The sequence below is a fragment of the Micromesistius poutassou genome, assembly GCF_964030765.1.
Source record: "Micromesistius poutassou genome assembly, chromosome: 2".
NCBI lineage: Eukaryota > Metazoa > Chordata > Actinopteri > Gadiformes > Gadidae > Micromesistius > Micromesistius poutassou.
The window spans coordinates 6,567,650-6,590,904 of NC_140272.1; the positions used below are offsets into that span (position 1 = coordinate 6,567,650).

Consider the following 23,255-nt stretch of genomic DNA (forward strand, 5'->3'; position numbering starts at 1 on the left):
CACATCTTCTGACGGTGTCGTGTTCCAGCCTGGCCACGCCCCCACCACTGTAGCCACTCAGTCTGCTGCAGAGAGTGGGCCGGGAGCCAGCTCCACCTCTCAACATTTCCATCTCATCCCACACTAATTTACAGAAAGGGAGGTGGGGGGGGGGGTTTGGGGGGGCTAGGACAACCCAAATGCTGTTACCCAATCAAATCGCTCCTAGATAAAATAGTTGTTTTGACCAGCTCAAAGTGGGCCGGTAAGAATAGCGCTCCTCATCCACATCAGATATTAAGATGCTCCCTGTAATCCTATCATGTGATTGGACGTGACCCAGAGCCGCACAAAGCAGGGTTTGAGTCCCATTTCCCGCTGCAGGAGCCCAGCAGCGGGGCTGTGTCTGAGCAGCAGCCAGCGGTGACTCATGCTCTGAGCACGCCAGGCTCTAACCCACTGTGGCTGCTGCCCTTTTTTTTCTTATTCTTTCTGAAACCGAGTCATACAAGTACAGGAGCGAACGGCTTCTGCTTTCAGAGCAACAGGCCCACCGGGGGCCTTTAGAGATCAGAGGTGTTTCCATAGGAACAGGGACGTCTGGGAGGCCCCGCCCTTTGGGGGGCAAGACGGAACTGGGCCCGGGGTGCAGGGGTATATATACGGGCAGACAGCTGAGGGGAACTAACAGGCTACAGCTGCCCATGTGCCACTTTAGTGCCTGCGTGTGTGGGTGAGTGTGTGTGTGTGTGTGTGTGTGTGTGCTTGTGTGTTAATATTTGCGCAGTTGTTACAACAATGCTCAGCCAATGCAACGATCCTCCCCTGAGTCAGGCGGCTGGTGCTGCCCCCCCCCACTCTGTGCCCCCCCCCCCCCCCTCCCCTGACTCTGTTTCCCCCCCCCCCCGGCCTGACTCTGTGCCCCCCCCCCCCTCCCCTGACTCTGTGCCCCCTGGCCTGACGCTGTGCCCCCCCCCGCCATGCCCCAGGTGCTGCAGCAGGTGTGGCCGTTCGTGGGCCAGTACCTGGAGAAGCTGCTGCAGGAGACCATCGCCCCGTCCATCAGGGGCTCCAGCTCCCACCTGCAGACCCTCAGCTTCACTAAGGTGGACTTCGGGGACAAGGTGGGGGCCGGCGGAGCGAGACCCTGCCACTGCATCATGTGGATATGTGCACACACATGCACATGCAAACACACATACACATGCATACACACACACACACACACACGCATGCTCACACACATGCACACACACATGCACACACACACACACACACACACACACACACACACACACACACACACACACACAGAAACTACACACACACCCTCACAAACATGCACAAATGCAGACACACACACACACACACACTCTTACTTACACACACATACATGCAGGCACATGCACACTCGCTCATGCGCACACGCACACACACACACACACACACACACACTCTTTTATCGATTTATATCAAAAGTCTTAATTGAGGTATAGTTTTGACCCTTCAGGTCTTCCATACTCTCTCACACAGTCACACACAAGCACACACACACACACACACACACACACACACACACACACACACACACACACGCATACACTAATTTGCGCAAGCACACAGACATAAACACACTTGCTTACTCACACACACACACACACACACACACACAATCTTGCTTACTCACACTCACACACACACACACGCACACACACACACTACTAGACGAGCAGTGTGTGACTGTCTCTCTGTGGATCTGCAGCCCATGAAGGTGGTGGGCATCAAGGCTCACACGGAGAACGACCGCGGACAGGTCCTGCTGGACCTCTACATCAGGTCAGCCTCCCCCCCATCACACACACCCTCCACCTGCTGCTGCCCCGTAGCGTTGGGGTTGTTGGTTTGAATCTCGGTTTCATCCTCAGCTATGTGGGCGACGTGGAGATCGACGTGGAAGTGAAGCGATATTTCTGCAAAGCGGGCGTGAAGGGAATCCAGGTATGTGTGTGAAGTGCTGAGCACAAGAGGAAGGGTAGAGTTAATTGCTTCCCATTCCTATTGTATTGAACTTGGCAGGGAGCTCACTGTATCTCTCTCCCCCTCAGTTGCACGGCATGATGCGGGTGATTCTGGAACCTCTGATTGGAGACGTGCCAATAGTGGGCGCGGTCACCATGTTCTTCATTCGCAGGCCGGTGCGTCCATCTTATCTCCTCTCCCTCCTCCAGCGTATCTCCTCCCTCCTCCACTCTATCTCCCTTCTACACTCCTTCTAACTCCTTATATGGGCACGCTCATAAATCTGACCCTGAATGTTTTTCCTCTGATGCAGAAACTGGTCATCAACTGGACCGGTCTGACCAATCTCCTGGATATTCCTGGACTCAAGTAAGCTCTGCTGCCAGCCAGCCTGACCCAGCTCCATTATGAGTCAGGCCTGACAGTGATGGATCACCCATGTCTACCAATAGGGCTGGTTCATCGTGACGTCGCATCGCAGTGACCGCCTCCATGTCGGAAGTGTAGAGAGCACAGGGATGTTAACGTTAGTAAGGGTGTTTTGGTCGTTGCTTAGTAATTAATCGTGGACTGATTAGTCATTATGAGGGGATTAAAACTGCCACAGTGATTATCATGAGAGATGTGGCCAAACAAAGTTTGGATTAGCCTAGGTAACAGTATGTTTAAGTTTATTTAGGATTTTACTTTACTACCACTCTCTACTCTCAAAATGGCTTAACACTGGCAACAAAAAAATCCCATGATGCATTGTGATGCACAAGCCCTCTATGCATCTGCAGCTGATAAATCCCATGATGCATTGTGATGCACAAGCCCTCTATGCATCTGCAGCTGATAAATCCCATGATGCATTCTGATGCACAAGCCCCCTATACAGCTGCAGCAGATAAACCCCGTGTTCATCAAGAGATATGAGAGATCTGACCAATGACCACCCCAGCAGTAGTAACCTGAGGCCTCCTCCCACAGCGTCATGTCTGACAGCATGATCATGGACGCCATCGCCGCCTTCCTGGTCCTGCCCAACCGCCTCACGGTGCCCCTGGTCCCAGACCTCCACGTGGCCGAGCTGCGCTCTCCTCTGCCCAGGGTGGGTCCTCGCTGTGCCCCCTCTTACTGCCCTCCTTCCCCCCCCCCCCGCCCCGCCGGCCTGGGTGCTGAACCAGCTGTCTCCCCCCTTCCTCCCCCCTCTCTCTCAGGGCGTGGTCCGCATCCACCTGGTGGAGGCCGATGACCTGCTCGCCAAGGACAACTTCATGAAGGGGGTGATGTCGGGCATGTCGGACCCCTACGTCCTGCTCCGGGTGGGCCCCCAGACCTTCACCTCCAAGCACGTGGACAACACCGTCTGTCCCAAGTGGGGCGAGATATACGAGGTGGGCACACCCCTAGATAGGACTGGTGACATGCCTGCTCTCTCTGCTTCTGTCTCTCTCTCTCTCTCTCTTCTTATCTCTGTCTCTGTCGCTCTCTCTCTCTCTCTCACACCCTCTCTCTCTCTCTCTCTCTCTCTCTCTCTCTCTCTCTCTCTCTCTCTCTCACACCCTCTCTCCCTCTCTCTCTCTCTCTCTCTCTCTCTCTCTCTCTCCCTCCCTCTCTCTCTCTGTCTCTCTCTGTCTCTCTCTCTCTCTCTCTCACACCCTCTCTCCCTCTCTCTCTCTCTCTCTCTCTCTCTCTCTCTCTCTCCCTCTCTCTCTCTGTCTCTCTCTGTCTCTCTCTCTCTCTCACACCCTCTCTCCCTCTCTCTCTCTCTCTCTCTCTCTCTCTCTGTGTTTCAATAGCCTGTGTGTTTACATGGAGTAGCATCATGTCATATTTCATTGTCTTGGGCTCGGCCGTCTGGGGTTCTGGGATGTCTTCCATCTGTGTGTGTATGTGTGTGTGTGTGTGTGTGTGTGTGTGTGTGTGTGTGTGTGGTACATCAGGTCATAGTCCATGAGGTTCCTGGCCAGGAGTTGGAGTTGGAGGTTTATGACAAAGACACCGACCAGGATGACTTCCTGGGCAGGTACACATGAGTACAATGTTATATACTGCAGTACAATGTTATATACTGCAGTACAATGTATATACATGTAGTACAATGTTATATACATGTAGTAATATGTATATACATGAGGACAATGTTATATACATGTAGTACAATGTTATATACATGAGTACAATGTTATATACATGTAGTACGTTATATACATGCAGTACAATGTTATGTACATGTACTACAATGTCATGTACATGCAGTACAACTTTTCATGCATGCAGTACAACCTTTCATCCATGCAGTACAACCTTTCATGCATGCAGTACAATCTCTCTGTGTCTCTCATCCGTTGTGTCCTCCATGGTCCACCTCCATGGTCCACCACCATTAACCTCCCAAAGCCTCAGAATCTCAGAAGCGGTTCATCAACCTCGATCAAACCTGAGAGCTGATGTAACTTCAACGTACTAACAGCCTTCCTGTTGCATTCAGAACATTTAGCGTGATTTTAACCCCCCCCTTAATGCCCTTCCTTCAGGGCAAAGGTGGACCTGGGCATCGTAAAGAAATCCATAGTGGTGGACGACGTGAGTAAAGGCACTTCACGCCGCAGGATAATGGTTATTGACCGGCAGTTAGAGGTGTGTGCGTGACCCTCCTCTCTCCTCTCTAAGTGGTTCTCCTTGAAAGACACGCCGTCAGGACGCATCCACCTGAGGCTGGAGTGGCTGAAACTGCTGCCCTCCACGGACCGCCTGGAGCAGGTGGGGACCCTCCTGATACCCTCTGATCAGTAACACTGTACCCTCCTGATACCCTCTGATCTGTAACACTGTACCCTCCTGATACCCTCTGATCAGTAACACTACCCTCCTGATACCCTCTGATCAGTAACACTGTACCCTCCTGATACCCTCTGATCAGTAACACTACCCTCCTGATACCCTCTGATCAGTAACACTGTACCCTCCTGATACCCTCTGATCAGTAACACTGTACCCTCCTGATACCCTCTGATCAGTAACACTGTACCCTCCTGATACCCTCTGATCAGTAACACTGTACCCTCCTGATACCCTCTGATCAGTAACACTACCCTCCTGATACCCTCTGATCAGTAACACTGTACCCTCCTGATACCCTCTGATCAGTAACACTACCCTCCTGATACCCTCTGATCTGTAACACTGTACCCTCCTGATACCCTCTGATCAGTAACACTACCCTCCTGATACCCTCTGATCAGTAACACTGTACCCTCCTGATACCCTCTGATCAGTAACACCGTACCCTCCTGATACCCTCTGATCAGTAACACTGTACCCTCCTGATACCCTCTGATCTGTAACACTGTACCCTCCTGATACCCTCTGATCAGTAACACTGTACCCTCCTGATACCCTCTGATCAGTAACACTACCCTCCTGATACCCTCTGATCAGTAACACTGTACCCTCCTGATACCCTCTGATCTGTAACACTGTACCCTCCTGATACCCTCTGATCAGTAACACTGTACCCTCCTGATACCCTCTGATCAGTAACACCGTACCCTCCTGATACCCTCTGATCAGTAACACTGTACCCTCCTGATACCCTCTGATCAGTAACACTGTACCCTCCTGATACCCTCTGATCAGTAACACTACCCTCCTGATACCCTCTGATCAGTAACACTGTACCCTCCTGATACCCTCTGATCAGTAACACTGTACCCTCCTGATACCCTCTGATCAGTAAAACTGTACCCTCCTGATACCCTCTGATCAGTAACACTGTACCCTCCTGATACCCTCTGATCTGTAACACTACCCTCCTGATACCCTCTGATCAGTAACACTGTACCCTCCTGATACCCTCTGATCAGTAACACTGTACCCTCCTGATACCCTCTGATCAGTAACACTGTACCCTCTTGATACCCTCTGATCAGTAACACTGTACCCTCCTGATACCCTCTGATCTGTAACACTGTACCCTCCTGATACCCTCTGATCAGTAACACTCTGTACCCTCCTGATCAGTAACGCTCTGTACCTAATCAGTAATGCTCTGTATCCTGATAAATAGACATAAATACCGGCTGCACTTTGTGGGGCAGGAGGTCTTTGACTGCCTGTTCAGAAACAGTCCTTGACTGTTTCCTATGAGTCAGAGAAGCCTACCCTAAACACAATGGATAATTACTGTTCACATTAGACCAGCGGCCCCAAACTGATTTTAGAGCGTGACCCCATTACAAGCTTTAAGTCTGTTGTTTGCGTGCCCAAACTTTTATGCTGCCAAATATCTTTTTGGCTGTCTGTGGTTAATATCGACGTCCCGGTGAACTCCATCGCATCGCTGTGCTACACACTAAGAAGTTTGCTCGTGGCTCTGAATCATGAGTCAGTTCCTATATATACAGGACGTCTATGAGACCTTTTAAATAAGTGGTTTGCTAAATTAGATCATGAGATCTATAGTATATGTCAGCCATCTCCTGTGACCCCATATGACCCCATATGCATCAGCGGACCCCAACTGGGTCCCGGCCCCCGAGCTTGGGAACCACCTCATTAGAAAGAGTCACCCATCATGCATTCTCCTGAGGTGTTAATCCAATGAGCCTTGTGATTGGCCCTTGGCAGAGAACCATCCACAGTAACATTATGATTCTGGGTTAAACCACATCGGATCCCATCTGCAGCGTGCTCAACCTGCGCTCTGCCCCCCAGGTCCTGAAGGGGAACGAGACCGTGATCAGCAAGACCGCCGACCCCCCCTCGGCCGCCATCTTGGTTGTGTATCTGGACAAGGCGGAGTCACTTCCTGTGAGTCACATCGTATTATTGTCCCTCCCTCTGCCCTCGATTTCTCTCTCTCCCCTGCCACAGCTCAGTGCTACTTCCTGCCTGTGGCCAAGCGGGGGCTGGAACCGACCGCCATCTGTTTGACATTCCACAACGCTGTTGACTAAATACGACTCGGCAGGTCGTTGCTATGCAACTTAGTCTCGGTCAGCGGTGATCTGTGTGGTCTTGGCCTCATTCCTACCGTTCTCTGTTATCTGGTTAATGGATACACACAGAAATGAAACACCAGAACAGTATCAACGTCAAAGGGAGGAAATGCATTCTTCTCGTGCAAGGGTTTTTTTATTGGCATCTAGGCATGTTGGCAGATCCACACACTGAAACTGCTTCCTTCCTGTTCTTTGTTGCTCCTGCGAACCGCCCTGATGCGTGACGACTTGATTATGACTGAGAACACACCAGTTGCTATCACTAGCTGGTGATTATACGCCTTTACCTGAAGCCCCTGACAGGGCCTCTGATACATGGATGTGCAGGAGGGGGCTCTGCAACTCGCTCCAGGAGGCCAGACCTACACATTTACATTGAGGGCGTTTAGCAGAAGCTTTTACCCAAAGCGACTATAAAAGCGACAATAAGTACATTTGTCAGAAGAAAGAGAAATAACAATATATCACTGTCGGTAGAGTAAGGATGTTCATAGAACCAAGTGCCAAGCACTAACAATGGCTAGGTTAACCCATTCCCCGTATACAACAGATAGCTAGGATAAGATACTACACGATGCTAGGTACTATTTTTAAGTGCAAGGACGTACAACACACAATAAGTGCGTACATGAAGTGCAGACCTACATTTGAACGGCTGGTTTAAAAACCAACAGAAGTAATGAGAGTTTCTGTCCTGCTGAGCAGATGTTGAGGTTGTCGGTGTGTGTGTTGCAGATGAAGAAAGGCAACAAAGAGCCGAACCCCATGGTGCAGCTGTCTGTACGAGACCTCACCAGGGAGAGCAAGGTCTGTCCTACTCTGTCCTACGACCTCCATTTAACAAACCTTCAGGAAGCGCCCGTGTCCTCGCTGACATCACATCCTGTCCCACCTGTAGATCTGTTACACCACCGAGAACCCCCAGTGGGAGGAGGCCTTCACCTTCTTCATCCAGGACCCCCAGAAACAGGACATCGACATCCAGGTACCCACAGAGAAGACCCATAGAGTAGACGCAGCACACAAGCGTACCTTTTGGTTTGTTTGTTTATTCGTCCGGATCACTGACCTCTGATTGGACGTTGCCCTGTTCCCCCCCGCCCCCCCAGGTGAAGGAGGCGGACCGCGTGCAGACCCTGGGCCGCCTGAACCTGCCCCTGTCCCACCTGCTGTCCAGCCCCAACCTGACCCTGGACCAGTGGTTCCAGCTGGACGGCTCCGGCCCCGCCAGCCGCATCTACATCAAGGCCGTCCTCAGGGTACCGTACCCCCATACAGAGCTATCAGGGTACCCTACCCCCCATACAGCGCTGTCAGGGTACCCTACCCCCCATACAGCGCTATCAGGGTACCCTACCCCCCATACAGCGCTGGCCCTCTGCATCACACATCAGCTGATGGGTTAGGGTTTACCTATTTGGAAATATGATTCATGTTTGTTTTATAATTTCCACATCACTCAATAGCTGATTTTGGAAGATTAATGTTTAACTATAAATAGGGAGATTTTGAAATATCACCCCCGCTACAGAGCTAGGCCTCACCCCCCATACAGAGCTAGGCCTCAGCCATCGCACATCAGCTGAGGGGTCAGGGTTTATCCATTTGGAAATATGATTCATCTTTGTTTTAGAATTTCCACATCGCTCAATATCTGTTTTTGGAAGATAAATGTTGAACTTTAAATGGGAACTATAATAGGTTTTGAAATATGATTAATATTGATGTGATATAGTTGAGCCATTCCAGTGGGATTCTGCCCGTAGCTTCCCTCTGGGCCAGCTGCACCTTCCTAAAACCTCTCAAAGACTAACCAGGCTGTAAGATATTACTCTAAGTGTTCTCTGCAGGAACAAAAGGTTATCACAGTTTCTGTTCCCGATTTGTGCCACTTGGTGCCAAGTGATGACTCATAGTCACAGTTTATGGCGATCTGGTTGAAGTGTAAATCAGTCATCGGGGACCTCCATTCACGTCCTCCTCTGGGTCCCCCAGGTGCTGTGGCTGGATGAGGAGCACATCTCCGCTGACGTGTCCTCCACGGTGGAGGGGAGCCCGGCCGAGACGCTGCCCCAGCAGAGCAGCCCCCACCCCAGCTTCGCCACCGAGGTAACGACCCCGAAGGACCGGCTGCTCTGGTGGAACCCAGAGCCGTGACGTCCTGTGGGCTCAGGTTCTGCGGGTCATTTACATTCAGCAGACGCCTTTAGCTAAAGTGACTTACAATAAGTACATTTGTCAGAAGAAAGATGCTGTCAGTACAGTAAGGATGTCCATAGAACAAAGTGCCAAGGATAGGATAAGATGCTACCCAAGTACTGTTTGTGCAAGGACGTAAAACATACAATGTTTTACGTGTACAAAGTGTGTACATTAAGTGCCGTCAGGGAGCTCGTTCCACCACTGCGGTGCCAAAATCGAGAAGAGCTGTGACTTTGATAATCAACCTTTGCTTGGTTCCTCTTCTAAACCCGACCGGCCACTAGGACCAGGAAGTTCCCTCCCAACGCCTGTCTGGGTGGAACCACAACGTGGTTTTGCTCCAGTGAAGACCATTTACACATGGCGACTTTACATGTGTTTTACATGGATTTGTTTGTCTGCTCGTATTCCTCAGGGCCTGCTCAGGATCGGCCTGCTGGCGGGGCAGAACCTGGTCCCTAAGGACAACATGATGGGGGGCATGGTGAAGGGCAAGAGCGACCCCTACGTCAAGATCAACGTGGGGGGGGAGACCTTCACCAGCCAGGTGATCAAGACCAACCTCAACCCCACCTGGAACGAGATGTACGAGGTACAGTAGAGGGCTCACACCGACCTCTGAGCCAATCCGAGGGCTCACACCGACCTCTGAGCCAATCAGGGCTCACGTCACGCCGCTTCCATTATGACTCGTCCTGTCAGCTCGTCTGATTGGCTGGTTCCGTGTCTGGTTCAGACTGTCTGCTTCTGTTCCCCCAGGTGGTTCTGACCCAGCTGGCCGGCCAGGACCTCCATGTGGAGATGTTTGATAAAGACATGGACATGAAGGACGACTTCATGGGCAGGTCGGTTCTCCTTCAGTAGAACGTAGGCTGAGGGGCGGTGCTCCTTCAGTAGAACGTAGGATCAGCTTACTGTCAATCACACTCCTGTTTGAAGATGACCAATCTGCCATTAGCAAAGTATAAGAAGGGACGTTCTGTAACAGGGTGTGCTTTGTTAATCGCAGACAGGGCATTAGGGTGTCACAGCATAAGTGTGTATATACAGGTACTGTACAGTGTATATTTAAGCAATAGATCACGACAGGCTGTGGTATGTGCTCATTATACCACAGTTAAGGGGCGACCCCCTTAACTGTGGTATAATGAGAACATTTCACTGACTGAAGTGATCTATTGCTTTTATAAAACGGTTACGTAAGTATGGCGAAATGAAAGTCATAGACACCCTCAATTTTGAAAAAGTGAGATACAAAATACAAAAAAAGTAGTCCCTCCTGGCTGCTTGCAAAATGTACGGCGGTTGCTATGCAACACACTGTAGCGTCCTTCAGAGAGAAGGCTAAAGACGGTAGCTTGGTTCGCCGGCAATTTAGCCTACTATCGAGTTCACTCACCGTGTGCCTATTGCTTTACAACATTTCCACCCGCTCCAGCAATCAACATATTTTTAGGCTTCAGTGAGCTATGCTATTGCTTTTATATATAAATAAACAACAGTTCAAGTTAGGCGCAGACTGATACGGAACTCTGTAAACGGAACGGGCGTCATAGCTGTGTGTATACGCTCAATATACAACAGTTGGGAACCAATCAGATCGCTTGATTTAAGCCACCCGTTTTATAAATGCACATATCAGCCAATACTCAATAGGACCACTGATCTGACCCTTGACCCCTGTGCTGCAGGCTGAAGATCAGCATGAAGGACATCGTTGCTGCGCAGTACACCGACCAGGTGAGCTGCTGTTGGAGGATCATGACACAGCATGACACAGTTCTATGTTCTATATATCTATAGATATCTCTATAGCGAGAAAGATAGCTGACTCATTGCTTCTATCGTCCCAGCGGTGCGGTTGTTACTAAGTATAGGTCAACCTTTCATCACCTGACATAATAATGATAAATGATCTGATAGAGGCCAATAAAACGTCTCTTCTCCTCCAGTGGTACACGCTGAACGACGTCAAGTCCGGCCGGGTCCACCTCACCCTGGAGTGGGTTCCCACAGCAACGGAACCGGACCGCCTGGACCAGGTAAGGGGTCAGGGTGGACCAGGTAGTGGGGCAGGGTGGACCAGGTAGGGGGTCAGGGTCTAGGCTGGAGGTGATGGAGGGGGTCCCGGTGTCCTGACTCCTCTGCTACATTCACATTAACGTTTAGCAGACGCTTTTATCCAAAGAGACTTACAAGAAGTACATTTTTCAGGAGAAAGAGAAACAACAATATATCGCTGTCGGTACAGTAAGGATGTCCATAGAACAAAGTGCCAAGCACTAACAGTCTAACAGTCTGCGATCCAGTCTTCTGGTGGCGCTGCGCTGTGGCGACCCGGGCTCCTGCTGTGCGCTGCAGTTTTCTATGTTGTTTGTCCGTTTTAAGTTGTTTTTCTTGGTGATTTTCACACCACATCGTTTTTACGTGTTGCTGAAGAGGTTGCTGCACTAAATGGCGTCCCTTGCCCAACTTTTATTGGTACTTTTAATTGTCATCGGACTCCTGTCGCCATGCCAAACAATTCCAGCACATGGGGGAAGCAACCCGGTACTCCCGTACAGCAGGGAAGCGCTGCTGGCTCTACAAACTACAGGACTTTTGCCACCCCCCGACCTGCCCGAGGACATTATCCGAACGGCGCCGAGGAGGAGACGGCTTCGGAAAAGGGGAAGGAAAGGAGGAATTCGCCAACGCCTCCGACACAGAGGCAACAGGCCGCCCCTGCCTTCCATGATCCTCGGCAACGTCAGGTCGTTACAGCGGAAAATGGATGAGCTGCGCATCAACGCCAGAGTCTGCCATGAGTACCGTGAGTCATCTATGCTGGTCTTTACGGAGACGTGGCTCCACCGGAACATCCCTGATGCGGTATGTGAACTGGAGGGGTTTTCCCTCATCCGCTCCGACAGGAGTGAAGCTTCGGGGAAAAGCCGAGGTGGGGGAGTCTGTGTTTTTATCAATGACAGGTGGTGCAGGCAGTACACACTCCGCAAGACTTTGTGTAACCCTGATGTTGAACTCATGTGTCTGAGCCTGAGACCGATGTATTTACCCCGCGAGTTCGGGAGCATCATCCTCTGCACTGTATACGTTCCACCCAGCGGCAACGCTGCAAGTGCTGCTGCGCAAATTGCTGACTGTGTCCAAGAACAACTACTGCGCACCCCCGAGGCACCTATCTTCATTTTAGGAGATTTTAACCATTGCAAACTCGAGCCTTCACTCCCGGGCTTCCAACAGTACATTAAGTGTGGTACACGAGAGGACAAAATTTTGGACAAATGCTATGGCAATGTGAACAATGCATATGTGGGCAGAGCCAAGCCCCCACTGTCAAATTCCGATCACAACACGGTGTATCTCATCCCCACTTACAGAACCGCTCTCAAAAGCAGCAAACCACAAACCAAAACTGTTAAGATCTGGTCCAGTGACAGTATTGAGGCCCTTAAAGGATGCTTCCTGTCTACTGAGTGGAGCATCTTTCATAAGATGGATGTGGATGATGCTGCGGAGACTGTCACTGATTACATTCAGTTCTGTGTGGATAATGTTATACCTCATAAAGAAATAACTGTATACCCAAATAACAAACCTTACATAACTAAGGAGGTGAAAGAGTGTATTAACCGGAAAAAGATGGCATTTAAGAACAGAGATAGAATGCAACTGAAAACTGTACAAAAAGAACTTAACGGCATGCTCAGGGAAGCGAGGAACAGACATAAGGAAATTATTGAACAAAATTGTCATGCTATGAACTCCAAGAAGCTGTGGGATACTATGAAGGCCATCACTAACATGACCCCAGCCAAGAAATGTCTTAGTACTCCTGATAACTTGCAAAAAGCAAATGAATTAAATGACTTCTTTATGAGATTTGAGACCCATAATTTCTCCTCTGAGTGTGACAATGTTTTACAATCTATAATTGTCACCGACCAGGACGCCAGAGTGTTGATCGACCCTTATGAGGTCCAGTCAGTTTTTAAGCACAGTTGTGCTAAAAAAGCCACAGGGCCAGACGGCATCTCCGCCTTTCTTCTTAAAACCTGTGCGGAGGAGCTGACACCTGCACTGTGTCCTATCTTTCAAAAATCTGTAGATCAGCACACTGTGCCCGCCCTCTGGAAGAAATCAGTCATAATACCTATACCAAAAAAACCCTGCCCAAGGGAAAATAATGATTTCCGTCCTGTTGCACTAACATCAATTATAATTAAATGTTTTGAGAGAATAATGGTGTCATCACTCAAGAAGGAGGTTGATTCGCTGCTTGATCCTCTTCAGTTTGCATATAAGCAGGGGCGTGGCACAGATGACGCAATTAATAGCATCACTCATCTGGTCACTAAACATCTGGAAGACCCCAAAGCTTATGTTCGTTTACTGTTTGTTGATTTTAGCTCAGCGTTTAATACGCTGCAGCCACATCTACTGATTGAAAAACTGAGGAACATGAATGTTAGCCCCTTTATATTGAAATGGTTTATGTCTTTTCTAACTAACCGTGTGCAGTATGTCAGAGTTAACAATGTACTTTCTGAGTCCAGACTCTCCAGTACTGGTGCCCCCCAGGGATGTGTGAGCTCCCCTGTGCTCTTTACATTATACACCAATGATTGCATCAAAGTCCATCCTGATAATCACATCATCAAATTTTCAGATGACACGGCCATTCTGGGGCTGTTGCACAAGAATGGCAGTCCAGAAGCTTACCATTCTGAGATCTGTAATTTTGTTCAGTGGTGTGACTCTAATCACCTGATGCTAAATGTAAAGAAAACTGAAGAGATGGTGTTCAATGTTAAAGCTGTGGACGACCTGAGGCCGGTGGTCATCCACAATGAACCCATCGCTCAGGTCTCTTCTTATAAGTACTTGGGAGTTTATATTGACGACACACTCAGCTGGAGGGCCCATGTGGAGAGTCTCTGCTCCAAACTGCAACAGAGACTGTACTTTCTGCGCAGATTGACAGTTTTTGGTGTTGAGCAGAAATTTATGTTGTTGTTTTATCATGCCGTACTGGAGAGTATCATAAGGTACGGAATTACAGCCTGGTACGGCAACTTGTCTGTCCAACTAAAGACACAAATTAATCGCCTGGTACAACATGCCATGAAAATCATGGGCGTTAAAGATCATGTTTCTCTTCAATCTATTTACGAACAATCCACCTTGAGACACGCACGTAAAATTTCGTCTGATCAATCTCATATTCTCCATTCAGAGTACCAGCTGCTTCCTTCTGGGAGGAGATTTAGAGTTCCCCGGAGCAGGTTGAACCGCTACAAACATTCTTTCATTCCAACATCTGTTAATATTCTGAATGCACATATGTAGTTGTAGCCTTCAGTTGATAAAACACTGTGCACTGTATTGTAACGGTTGGGCAACTGCCATTTTTTGTTGCTATGTGCTGTGTTGGTATGGGTAACGTATGTTGGTTATTGATTGATTGATTGATTTTATTTCTTGTTGTTTGATTGTTTTTATTGTCAAACTGCAGACCACCTGTGAAGCCCACAACAAATTTCCCCACGGGGACAATTAAAGTATATTGAATTGAATTGAATTGAATAACAATCACTAGGTTAACCCATTCCCCGTACAAAACAAAGATAGCTAGGATAAGATGCTACACGATGCTAAGTACTATTTTTAAGCGCCAGGACGTACAACATGCAATAAGAGCGTAAGAGTGTCTGCTGCCCTCGTTCTCCTCCTCCAGGTTCTGCAGTTCAACTCCAAGCAGACGTTCCAGAACAAGGCGGTTCCCTCCTCAGCCCTGCTGTTCGTCTACGTGGAACAAGCACACGGCCTACCTGTGAGTCCCACTCTGTTATCAACAGACTGTTGCCTGCTTGACTTGACTTGGCTTGAAGCCATTTTTAAATACTCTATAAACACACACTGGTGTTTACAATTCAGCACTAATGCGCCGGCGATCTCAACGTACGCTCGCCTGTGTTGCTTGGAAACCATGTTGCCGTCTTGAGGAACTTTGTTATTTTCTCCGACTTGTCAAACAGCCCGTGGCTCAGGGGGACATCAGGAGGGATGGTCACGAGGACGTTTACAATCACATGATTGAAACGATCTTTGGCTCCAAGGCAGTTCTCTGAACATTTTATACTCTGTGCTTCGTATGAACTGTGAACCTGTGTGTTTAATAAAGTTTTGCCTAACTGTTGTGTCGTTTTGCTCCACGCAGCTCAAGAAGAGCGGCAAGGAGCCGAAGGTTGGGGCGGAGATCGTGCTGGGGAAGTCCTCCCACAAAACCACCGTGAGCGCTTTGTGTCTCCTTCAAAAGGATACCCAACAAAGGCAGTTCGTTTCCTGTCCACGTTAACCCGGGCGTGTCTGAAATCGTCCTAACTGAGCCGTCTTTCCTGTTTCCAGGTGTGCGAGCGAACCACGGCTCCTAAATGGAACGAGGCGTTCCACTTCCTGGTTCGTGACCCCAATGAAGACATTCTCGTGGTTAAGGTAAGCGTCCCTCAGCTGGAAGAGAACGCCTCAGCGTTTATACTGTTAAACACGCTGTGCTGTAAGCTAACCCTCTCACATTCACCCTCTCACCCTGCCTGCTCACCCTGCTGGTCTGGGGTCAGCTGTGAGAGAGGGTGTTTACACTGTTAGACTAGGCTGTGAGCTAACCCTCTCACATTCACCCTCTCACCCTGCCTGGTCTGGGGTCAGCTGTGAGAGAAAGCCTCTGTTAAACTGTTAAACCTAACCCTTTCCTCTCACCCTGCTGCTCTGGGGTCAGCTGTCCCACTGCTGGGCTCTGGCCATGGGCTCCCTGGTGGTGCCGGTGAGGGAGCTGCTGTCCGAACCAGAGCTGGTCCTGGACCAGTGGTTCCACCTGGACGGAGCCTCACCTGAGAGCCAGGTCCTGCTGAGGGCGGAGCTTAAGGCAGGCACATTTCTTTATTGTGGTTGTTGTTGTCCCACCCGTCCTTGTTTCAGTTTCGGACCCATTTCCACTTCCTGCTCCTGTTCCTAATGCTCTTACATATGTAAATATTATTCATCATTAAACAATAATAACATCCAATAGGAACACTCTTGTGATGTGATGGGTGTGTCTGGCTGCAGGTGTTGATCCCCTCTAAGTGCCCGGGTGGGGGTGTCCAGACCAAGCCAGCATCCGGGTCAGAGCCCTCCAGGACTCAGGAGAGCATGGAGGCAGACGTCCTGCTCAGGTGAGACCGGCAGCACGCCCCTCACAACAACAACAAGAGGAACCCATAATCCTTCAGAACGGTGAGCTGTCATTCTGCTTCTGTTTTTGTTCCTCTTCAGGTCGAGTTCTGTGGACACGCCCCCTCTGGCGAGCGCTGCGGTCCCGGCCTCTGAGGCCCCGGGGGGCCGGGGACACGAGGCAGCAGCTGAGGCAGCAGCCGCTGTGTCCCATCAGGAGGAGGAGGAAGAGGAGGAGGAAGAGGAGGAGGAGGAGGAGGAGGACGCTCCTCCCCTCTCTCCCCCCGGCCCTCCCCACACCTCCCCAGACCACATCTTCGGCAGCGAGGTGAGAGAGCTGCTTGCTGATGCACCAGCGTTACGCCACGCGGTCAGCATGCTGCATTTATTAATTATTAAGTTCAAAGCATTAACCCCCAATAGGGTTTTTGCATCACATCGTCACATTGCATCAACGCCGCCATTTTGAGAGCATAGGAGCACTGGAATGCTAGTTATTGTGTAGTTATGTTTCTTTGGTCATGGTTTTGTCATTATTCTTGAAATGATTTGTGATTTTGGGGAGACATGGTTGTGATTATAACTGCCACAGCATTTTCCATGCGAGACATTGCTAAACAACGTTTTCACTAGCCTAGCTTACATTATATTTACAGTACCATAACCCTCTTTAGTCCTCTCAATATGGCAGTGTGTGTCAACAAAAATAACCCATGATGCATTCAGATTTACAAACCCTATTTATCTACTATCCCCTGGTTTGCGTTGACGGTCGTGCACTTCCATGTTGTGGCCTGCAGGGGGTGCTGAGGCTGCACCTGCTGGAGGCCCAGAGCCTGGTTGCCAAGGACAACCTGATGGGGGGCTTGAGGAAGGGCAAGAGTGACCCCTACGCCAAGGTCACAGTCGGAGAGCACGCCTTCAAGAGTCACGTGATCAAGGAGAACCTCAACCCCACCTGGAACGAGATGTACGAGGTGAGGAGTGCGGCCACAACACAGCGCAGCACGCTAGTAGCGCTAGTAGCACTACTGACATGTGACTCAGATGTACATTAACATTTACATTAAGGGCGTTTAGCAGAAACAACAATATATCTCTGTCGGTACAGTAAGGATGTTCATAGAACCAAGTGCCAACAATCACTAGGTTAACCCATTCCCTCCCCCACAACAAAGATATCTAGGATAAGATGCTACATGATTAAGTACTTTTTTTTAACCTTTTTTTTGAGTGCCAGGACATAGGCATACAATAAGTGCGTAAGTGGGGGTGGGAGGGTGAGGCTATGCAGAGTCCCGGTGAACTCTGAACAAGTGAGTCTTGAGTCCTTTGCGGAAGCTAGTGGGCGACTCTCTCTCAAGATGTGGTGGACGCGACCTCATGGTGTGGTGGCTCTGGGTCTCCTCCAGGTGGTGATGAGGCCTCAGGCCGGGCTGGAGGTGAAGGTGGAGCTGTACGATAAGGACATGGACAAAGACGACTTCCTGGGCAGGTGAGATCAACAATGGGATGAGGGCAGTGGGGTTGGACTTCATGTTGTTGGATTAGCAGCAGGTTAGTTAAAGTTCTGTTACTGGATTACAAGTTATGTTACTGGATTAATACCAGGCTATGCTCTGAAAAGTGTGTCCTTTTCTTTGTGTCCAGGTTGAAAGTCAGCCTGGCAGACATCATCCAATCACAGTGCACGGACCAGGTGAGCTCTGCACACTAGACTCAACCTGACCACCACAGGTCAGAGGTCATCCTCACTGACTGGTTTCTACTGTGGTTCCCAGTGGCACCCACTGGAGGGCGTGAAGTCCGGCCGGGTCCGGTTGGTCCTGGAGTGGGTCCCCATGGTGTCCCAGAACACCAGCCTGGACCAGGTCAGTGAACCACGGTCCTCCTCCCCCAGGCTGTTAGTGAGGTCTCTCTTGACCTGTGCCCTGACCTCTGACCTCTGCCCCTCATGTGATGCCTTGCTCAAGGTGCTGCAGCAGCGGTCTCTCCAGTCCTTCCAGAACCAGGCCGTCCCGGCGACCGCGCTGCTCTTCGTGTATCTGGAGAGAGGCCACTCGCTGCCCGTAAGTCACGCCCCTCTGAGACACGTGTTGTGTTGTTTAGCGTTTGGTTGTGTTACGTTGTGTTGTTTACCGTTTGGTTGTGTTTCCAGTTGAAGAAGAGCGGGAAGGAGCCCAAAGCCGCAGCAGAACTGGTCCTGGGTCAGACCACTCACAGAACCAAGGTACCACCCGCCCCTCCCCTACACCCGGGTGTAGTCCAGTACCACCCGCCCCTCCCCTACACCCGGGTGTAGTCCAGTACCACGCAACCAAACTATAAAGATATAAACTAAACCCACCTGTTCAAGATCGCTTTCACCACATCACCTCCTTCCATTCTCTCCCCTCCCTCCTTTTTATCTATTCCTAGTTTTAACTTCCTATTTCAGTTTTTTTAGCTACCTATCTAAATGATTTTATTTTGTGTTCACTCTGTAAAGCGTCTTTGAGTATTTTGAAAGGGGTTATATGAGGCTATATGTATATGTATATGTATTATTATTATTATTATTATATACATATATTTATATGTATATATATATTAATGATGGTCTGCTCCCTGTGAAGGTGTGTGATCGCTCTAAGTCCCCCGAGTGGAGAGAGGCCTTCTTCTTCCCCGTCCTGGAGCCCAGAGAGGAGATGCTCATTGTGAAGGTGTGAATCAAGCACTCGTTCATATGTCAGTAAGCGTACACAGAGACAGCACCTCCATCCGTTCCTCATCCACCCATCGCTCCCTCTGTGCCCCCACCAGCTGTCCAGTGCCTGGGACCAGCCCATGGGCTCCCTGGTGCTCCCAGTCAGAAACCTGCTGTCTGAACCACAGCTGGTCCTGGACCAGTGGTTCCCTCTGGACGGAGCCTCACCTGAGAGCCAGGTGCTGCTGAGGGCGGAGCTTAAGGTGAGGACACACCCACATTCCAACACATGTTACAGTGAAGTCTTCCTGTTGTGAAATCGGACTAGTGGACGTAACTATGTAAAGATCTCCGGTCAGTACACAGATGCTCATCTGATATGAATAAGGTTGTCACGCCAACGGCCACAGCAACCATACGGTTTCTCCTCACTGATTAGCTAATTAAATTCCTATTTGTGTCATCGGCAGATCCTCCAGTCCCAGATGACCAGCGTTCCCCAGGCAACAGGGACGGGCCCTGAAGACGAGGAGGTCCAAGCCGCCGCTGGTCACCATGGTGACTGGTCGATGGAGGAGGAGAGAGGCAGGGAGGTGCCAGCTCCAGAGTGGGTGCCTGCTGTCAGACTCACTGCTCCGACCATGCTGGCTTCAGGACGACGGCTGCATGAACCTGACTCTGTGTGTGTGTCTCCACCAGGAGGGTTCTGGTGACCAGCCAGGAACCGGAGGAGGTGGAGCCTGTTGCCGTGGACACCAGAGAAGAAGAGACCACTGTTGATGAAGATTATTCCATTGTAAGTTTGGGGACACGGTGCATGATGGGTAATGGCATATGTTGTCTGCAGGACATAAGTTACATACATGTATTATATACTTTATTCAATACCCCAGGTTTTAGAGAAGCCACTGGAGGAAGAGAGGCCAGTTGAGGAAGAGAGGCCAGTCGAGGAAGAGATGCCAGCCGAGGAAGAGAGGCCAGTAGAGGAAGAGAGGCCAGAAGAAGAAGAGAGGCCGACCTCAGAGTCCGTCTCCCCAGCGAGGATAGAGCTTCAAGCAAAGAGGTGAGTTCTACACATTCATCCACGCAACATTTCTCTAACATTGTTCTCTACCTTTCCATAAATCAGTTTACATGACTGAAATGACACCCGATTCATCTTTATAGAAACGGGTTGATCACCTGTGTGTCAGGACATCTATGCTCTCTGTAACGTTACTGATTGTTCTCCAGATCTAGTCTAGATAATCTGGCCCAGGCCACGGTGACCGGCCTTCCCCCAGACCTGGTCCCAGACCTGGTCCCAGAGGAGTCCAGCCCGGCGGTGGTCCTCCAGCCTCACTCCAACCCCCCTCGGGACTTTGCCTCCAACGTGGGTCTGGTTCCGATGCTCGCAGACGATCAGACTGTTGTTAAGAGTTGTGTGTCGTCATGAGGGAAGGGAAGGCATCGGTAGGGGAAGGGGAAGCAGCCTTTATCTGGGTGCCATGCTACTCACTGCACTTCCAGTGCCAGTGGTGATGAAGGGAGATAGATTGGAGTTATTTCCCTTTCCACTACTAAGAGCTGACAGGAAATGGTGCCTGTGTCGCATCATGGATCAAAACACAGAAATTAGAAATAATGTTGCTATAATTGTTATTATTATGATATATGTTTATATTTATGATATATATATATATATATATATATATATATAGATAAATGTATGATATGTAATAGAAGGATAATTGGCAGGGCGTAATGTGGTTCTCATCCTGCAGGGGGTGCTGAGGCTGCACCTGCTGGAGGCCCAGAACCTGGTTGCTAAGGACAACCTGATGGGGGGCATGAGGAAGGGCAAGAGTGACCCCTATGTGAAGGTCACAGTCGGAGAGCACACCTTCAAGAGTCACGTGATCAAGGAGAACCTCAACCCCACCTGGAACGAGATGTACGAGGTGAGGGCTCCGAGCAGTCTGTTGTCTCTGTGGTCAGACTGGGGGTCTGGGCGTAGAGGTTAGGAGTGTGACCGGTCAGACTGGGGGTCTGGGCGTAGAGGTAAGGAGTGTGACCGGTCAGACTGGGGGTCTGGGCGTAGAGGTAAGGAGTGTGACCGGTCAGACTGGGGGTCTGGGTGTAGAGGTAAGGAGTGTGACCGGTCAGACTGGGGGTCTGGGCGTAGAGGTAAGGAGTCTAACCGGTCAGACTGGGGGTCTGGGCGTAGAGGTAAGGAGTGCGACCGGTCAGACTGGGGGTCTGGGTGTAGAGGTAAGGAGTGTGACTGGTCAGACTGGGGGTCTGGGCGTAGAGGTAAGGAGTGCGACTGGTCTGTATCTCTGGGCGTCTCTACAGCCTCTGTGTGTCCTGCTGCAGGTGGTGCTGAGCTCCCAGCCCGGCCAGGAGATCCACTTTGAGTCCTACGATAAGGATCTAGACGCGGATGACTTCCTGGGCAGGTTTGTACCTCGGTCATGTGGTCTGTGTGTATGTTTTGTTGTTGTTGTTGTGTTTTTATAGTCTACAGTGTTTAATTGCTAAATAATCACTTCATTTAACTTTCATATAACGTTATGCCAAACCGGTATGCAGTGAATAACATTCAGTCTTGTGGTTGTGTTTTCTGTGTGATAAAGTGAAGAGTGATATATAACAGTGATGTATAACAGTGCTATCGATGTCTCCATTGCTTCCTGTTTCAGGTTCAGCGTTATGCTTGATGATGTCATCAGACAGCAGTACATCGACCAGGTCAGTCAAACACGTGACCTCTTTGTCTGCTCTTTAAGAATCGGATCGTATTTCACCTCTAGGAGTCTCTCTGCTGTGTTATCAGCTGAAGGTCATGACCTCTGTCTCTCTGTCTCAGTGGTACACCCTGAAGGACGTGAAGTCCGGCCGGGTCCATCTGGTGCTGGAGTGGGTTCCTACGGTCTCCACCGCCGCCAGACTCCACCAGGTCAGTGCTGCTCTGCTGGACACTAAACACCACCCATGCACCACCTAAACACAACCCAAACGAAGGTGCTCCAGTTACGCCTTCGCTCCATGGGACCACCATGCTAAGAGCTAGCTTAGCTTAGTTGATTTAGAACAATATTAATAGTAATCTTTATTCATACAGCACTTTTTTAAGACAAGGTTTACAAAGTGCTTTTCAAAGGATAAAACAGAGATCATGAATACGAACCAGTTCCGTTCCTCGACTCCATCTCCAGTATCCTCTTCACCGCTCTTCTTCATTGTAGTATATTGTGTCTCCTAACATTAACTAGACTGACACAGACGTTACTCTTTATTTATTTGTTGACAACCCGAAAACGTGGCTCTTCTGCATAGCGACCATACATCCACTGGCTAGCTCTGGATAGATAGCGGTAGGTCATTGTACACAGCAATGGCACTACTGCTCCTAGTGGTCAGATGGAAGTATCACACTCTACAACATTTTTCTTGATCCTTGCCCTTTATTTCTCTCAGGTGGTTCAGCTCCAGTCGGAACAGACCTTCAGGAACCAGGCGGTTCCCTCGGCCGCTCTGCTGTTCGTGCACGTGGAGCGAGCTCACGCCCTGCCCGTGGGTCTTACTCATGTTCTGGGATCATACCATAATCACTCTTCATCCCTCAAAAGAACACAGGCCACTTATAACCTGGTGACGGTCACCAGGTTACCGTGTTGAATCCTGTGAGCCTTTATCAGCCTTTTCCTGTGCCTTAATGACAACACAAGTGGGCGTGTCCACCTAGATGTACGCTGGACAGATCAGTCTACCAGCCTACCAGGTGGACTGCAGAAAATGTTGCTTATATATCCATCATACTTCTAGGTGGACACTCCCACTTGTGATGTCACTAAGGCACAGAGATCTTCAAGGATTACACTCAAACCTGGTGGCGTAATATCACCCCTTTAAGTCTGAACCATGGGGCAGCTACCTTGCGACTGCCAGGCAGTTTCCTAGCGATGTGGTGCACCATACTGCTCCTGTGTACTAACAGAACGTTGTTCCACTGAACCCACAGCATAAGAAGAGTGGGAAGGAGCCCAAGGCCGGAGCGGAGCTGGTCCTGGGTCAGACCACCCACAGAACCAAGGTCCTTATGTTACTCACCTTACAGACCATGGTTCATCATCACTGCAGTGTATCCACTGAACAGCCCAATAACCCTCAACCCCCCTGTGTGTGAA

The 23,255-nt window shown here is 49.9% G+C and overlaps 1 protein-coding gene across 1 annotated transcript in view; it reads left to right on the plus strand.

Annotated features, from left to right (window-relative positions):
- Positions 1-23,255, plus strand: part of esyt1b (extended synaptotagmin-like protein 1b) — a 28,904-nt gene that overhangs the window by 2,205 nt on the left and 3,444 nt on the right. Inside the window, exons 3-45 of the mRNA XM_084464639.1 lie at positions 969-1,103; positions 1,742-1,815; positions 1,905-1,977; positions 2,085-2,174; positions 2,312-2,367; positions 2,971-3,091; positions 3,201-3,377; positions 3,927-4,009; positions 4,521-4,569; positions 4,657-4,746; positions 6,700-6,795; positions 7,722-7,793; positions 7,885-7,971; positions 8,096-8,245; positions 8,982-9,095; positions 9,604-9,780; positions 9,948-10,033; positions 10,880-10,928; positions 11,141-11,230; positions 14,926-15,021; positions 15,409-15,480; positions 15,597-15,683; positions 15,967-16,113; positions 16,296-16,402; positions 16,503-16,728; positions 17,201-17,377; positions 17,813-17,895; positions 18,051-18,099; positions 18,182-18,271; positions 18,374-18,469; positions 18,559-18,630; positions 19,016-19,102; positions 19,203-19,349; positions 19,557-19,693; positions 19,786-19,882; positions 19,980-20,149; positions 20,320-20,458; positions 20,850-21,026; positions 21,442-21,524; positions 21,768-21,816; positions 21,935-22,024; positions 22,546-22,641; positions 23,090-23,161. Of these exons, the coding sequence (XP_084320765.1) occupies positions 969-1,103; positions 1,742-1,815; positions 1,905-1,977; positions 2,085-2,174; positions 2,312-2,367; positions 2,971-3,091; positions 3,201-3,377; positions 3,927-4,009; positions 4,521-4,569; positions 4,657-4,746; positions 6,700-6,795; positions 7,722-7,793; positions 7,885-7,971; positions 8,096-8,245; positions 8,982-9,095; positions 9,604-9,780; positions 9,948-10,033; positions 10,880-10,928; positions 11,141-11,230; positions 14,926-15,021; positions 15,409-15,480; positions 15,597-15,683; positions 15,967-16,113; positions 16,296-16,402; positions 16,503-16,728; positions 17,201-17,377; positions 17,813-17,895; positions 18,051-18,099; positions 18,182-18,271; positions 18,374-18,469; positions 18,559-18,630; positions 19,016-19,102; positions 19,203-19,349; positions 19,557-19,693; positions 19,786-19,882; positions 19,980-20,149; positions 20,320-20,458; positions 20,850-21,026; positions 21,442-21,524; positions 21,768-21,816; positions 21,935-22,024; positions 22,546-22,641; positions 23,090-23,161 (4,515 nt within the window). The remainder of the gene's footprint in view (positions 1-968; positions 1,104-1,741; positions 1,816-1,904; positions 1,978-2,084; positions 2,175-2,311; positions 2,368-2,970; positions 3,092-3,200; positions 3,378-3,926; positions 4,010-4,520; positions 4,570-4,656; positions 4,747-6,699; positions 6,796-7,721; positions 7,794-7,884; positions 7,972-8,095; positions 8,246-8,981; positions 9,096-9,603; positions 9,781-9,947; positions 10,034-10,879; positions 10,929-11,140; positions 11,231-14,925; positions 15,022-15,408; positions 15,481-15,596; positions 15,684-15,966; positions 16,114-16,295; positions 16,403-16,502; positions 16,729-17,200; positions 17,378-17,812; positions 17,896-18,050; positions 18,100-18,181; positions 18,272-18,373; positions 18,470-18,558; positions 18,631-19,015; positions 19,103-19,202; positions 19,350-19,556; positions 19,694-19,785; positions 19,883-19,979; positions 20,150-20,319; positions 20,459-20,849; positions 21,027-21,441; positions 21,525-21,767; positions 21,817-21,934; positions 22,025-22,545; positions 22,642-23,089; positions 23,162-23,255) is intronic.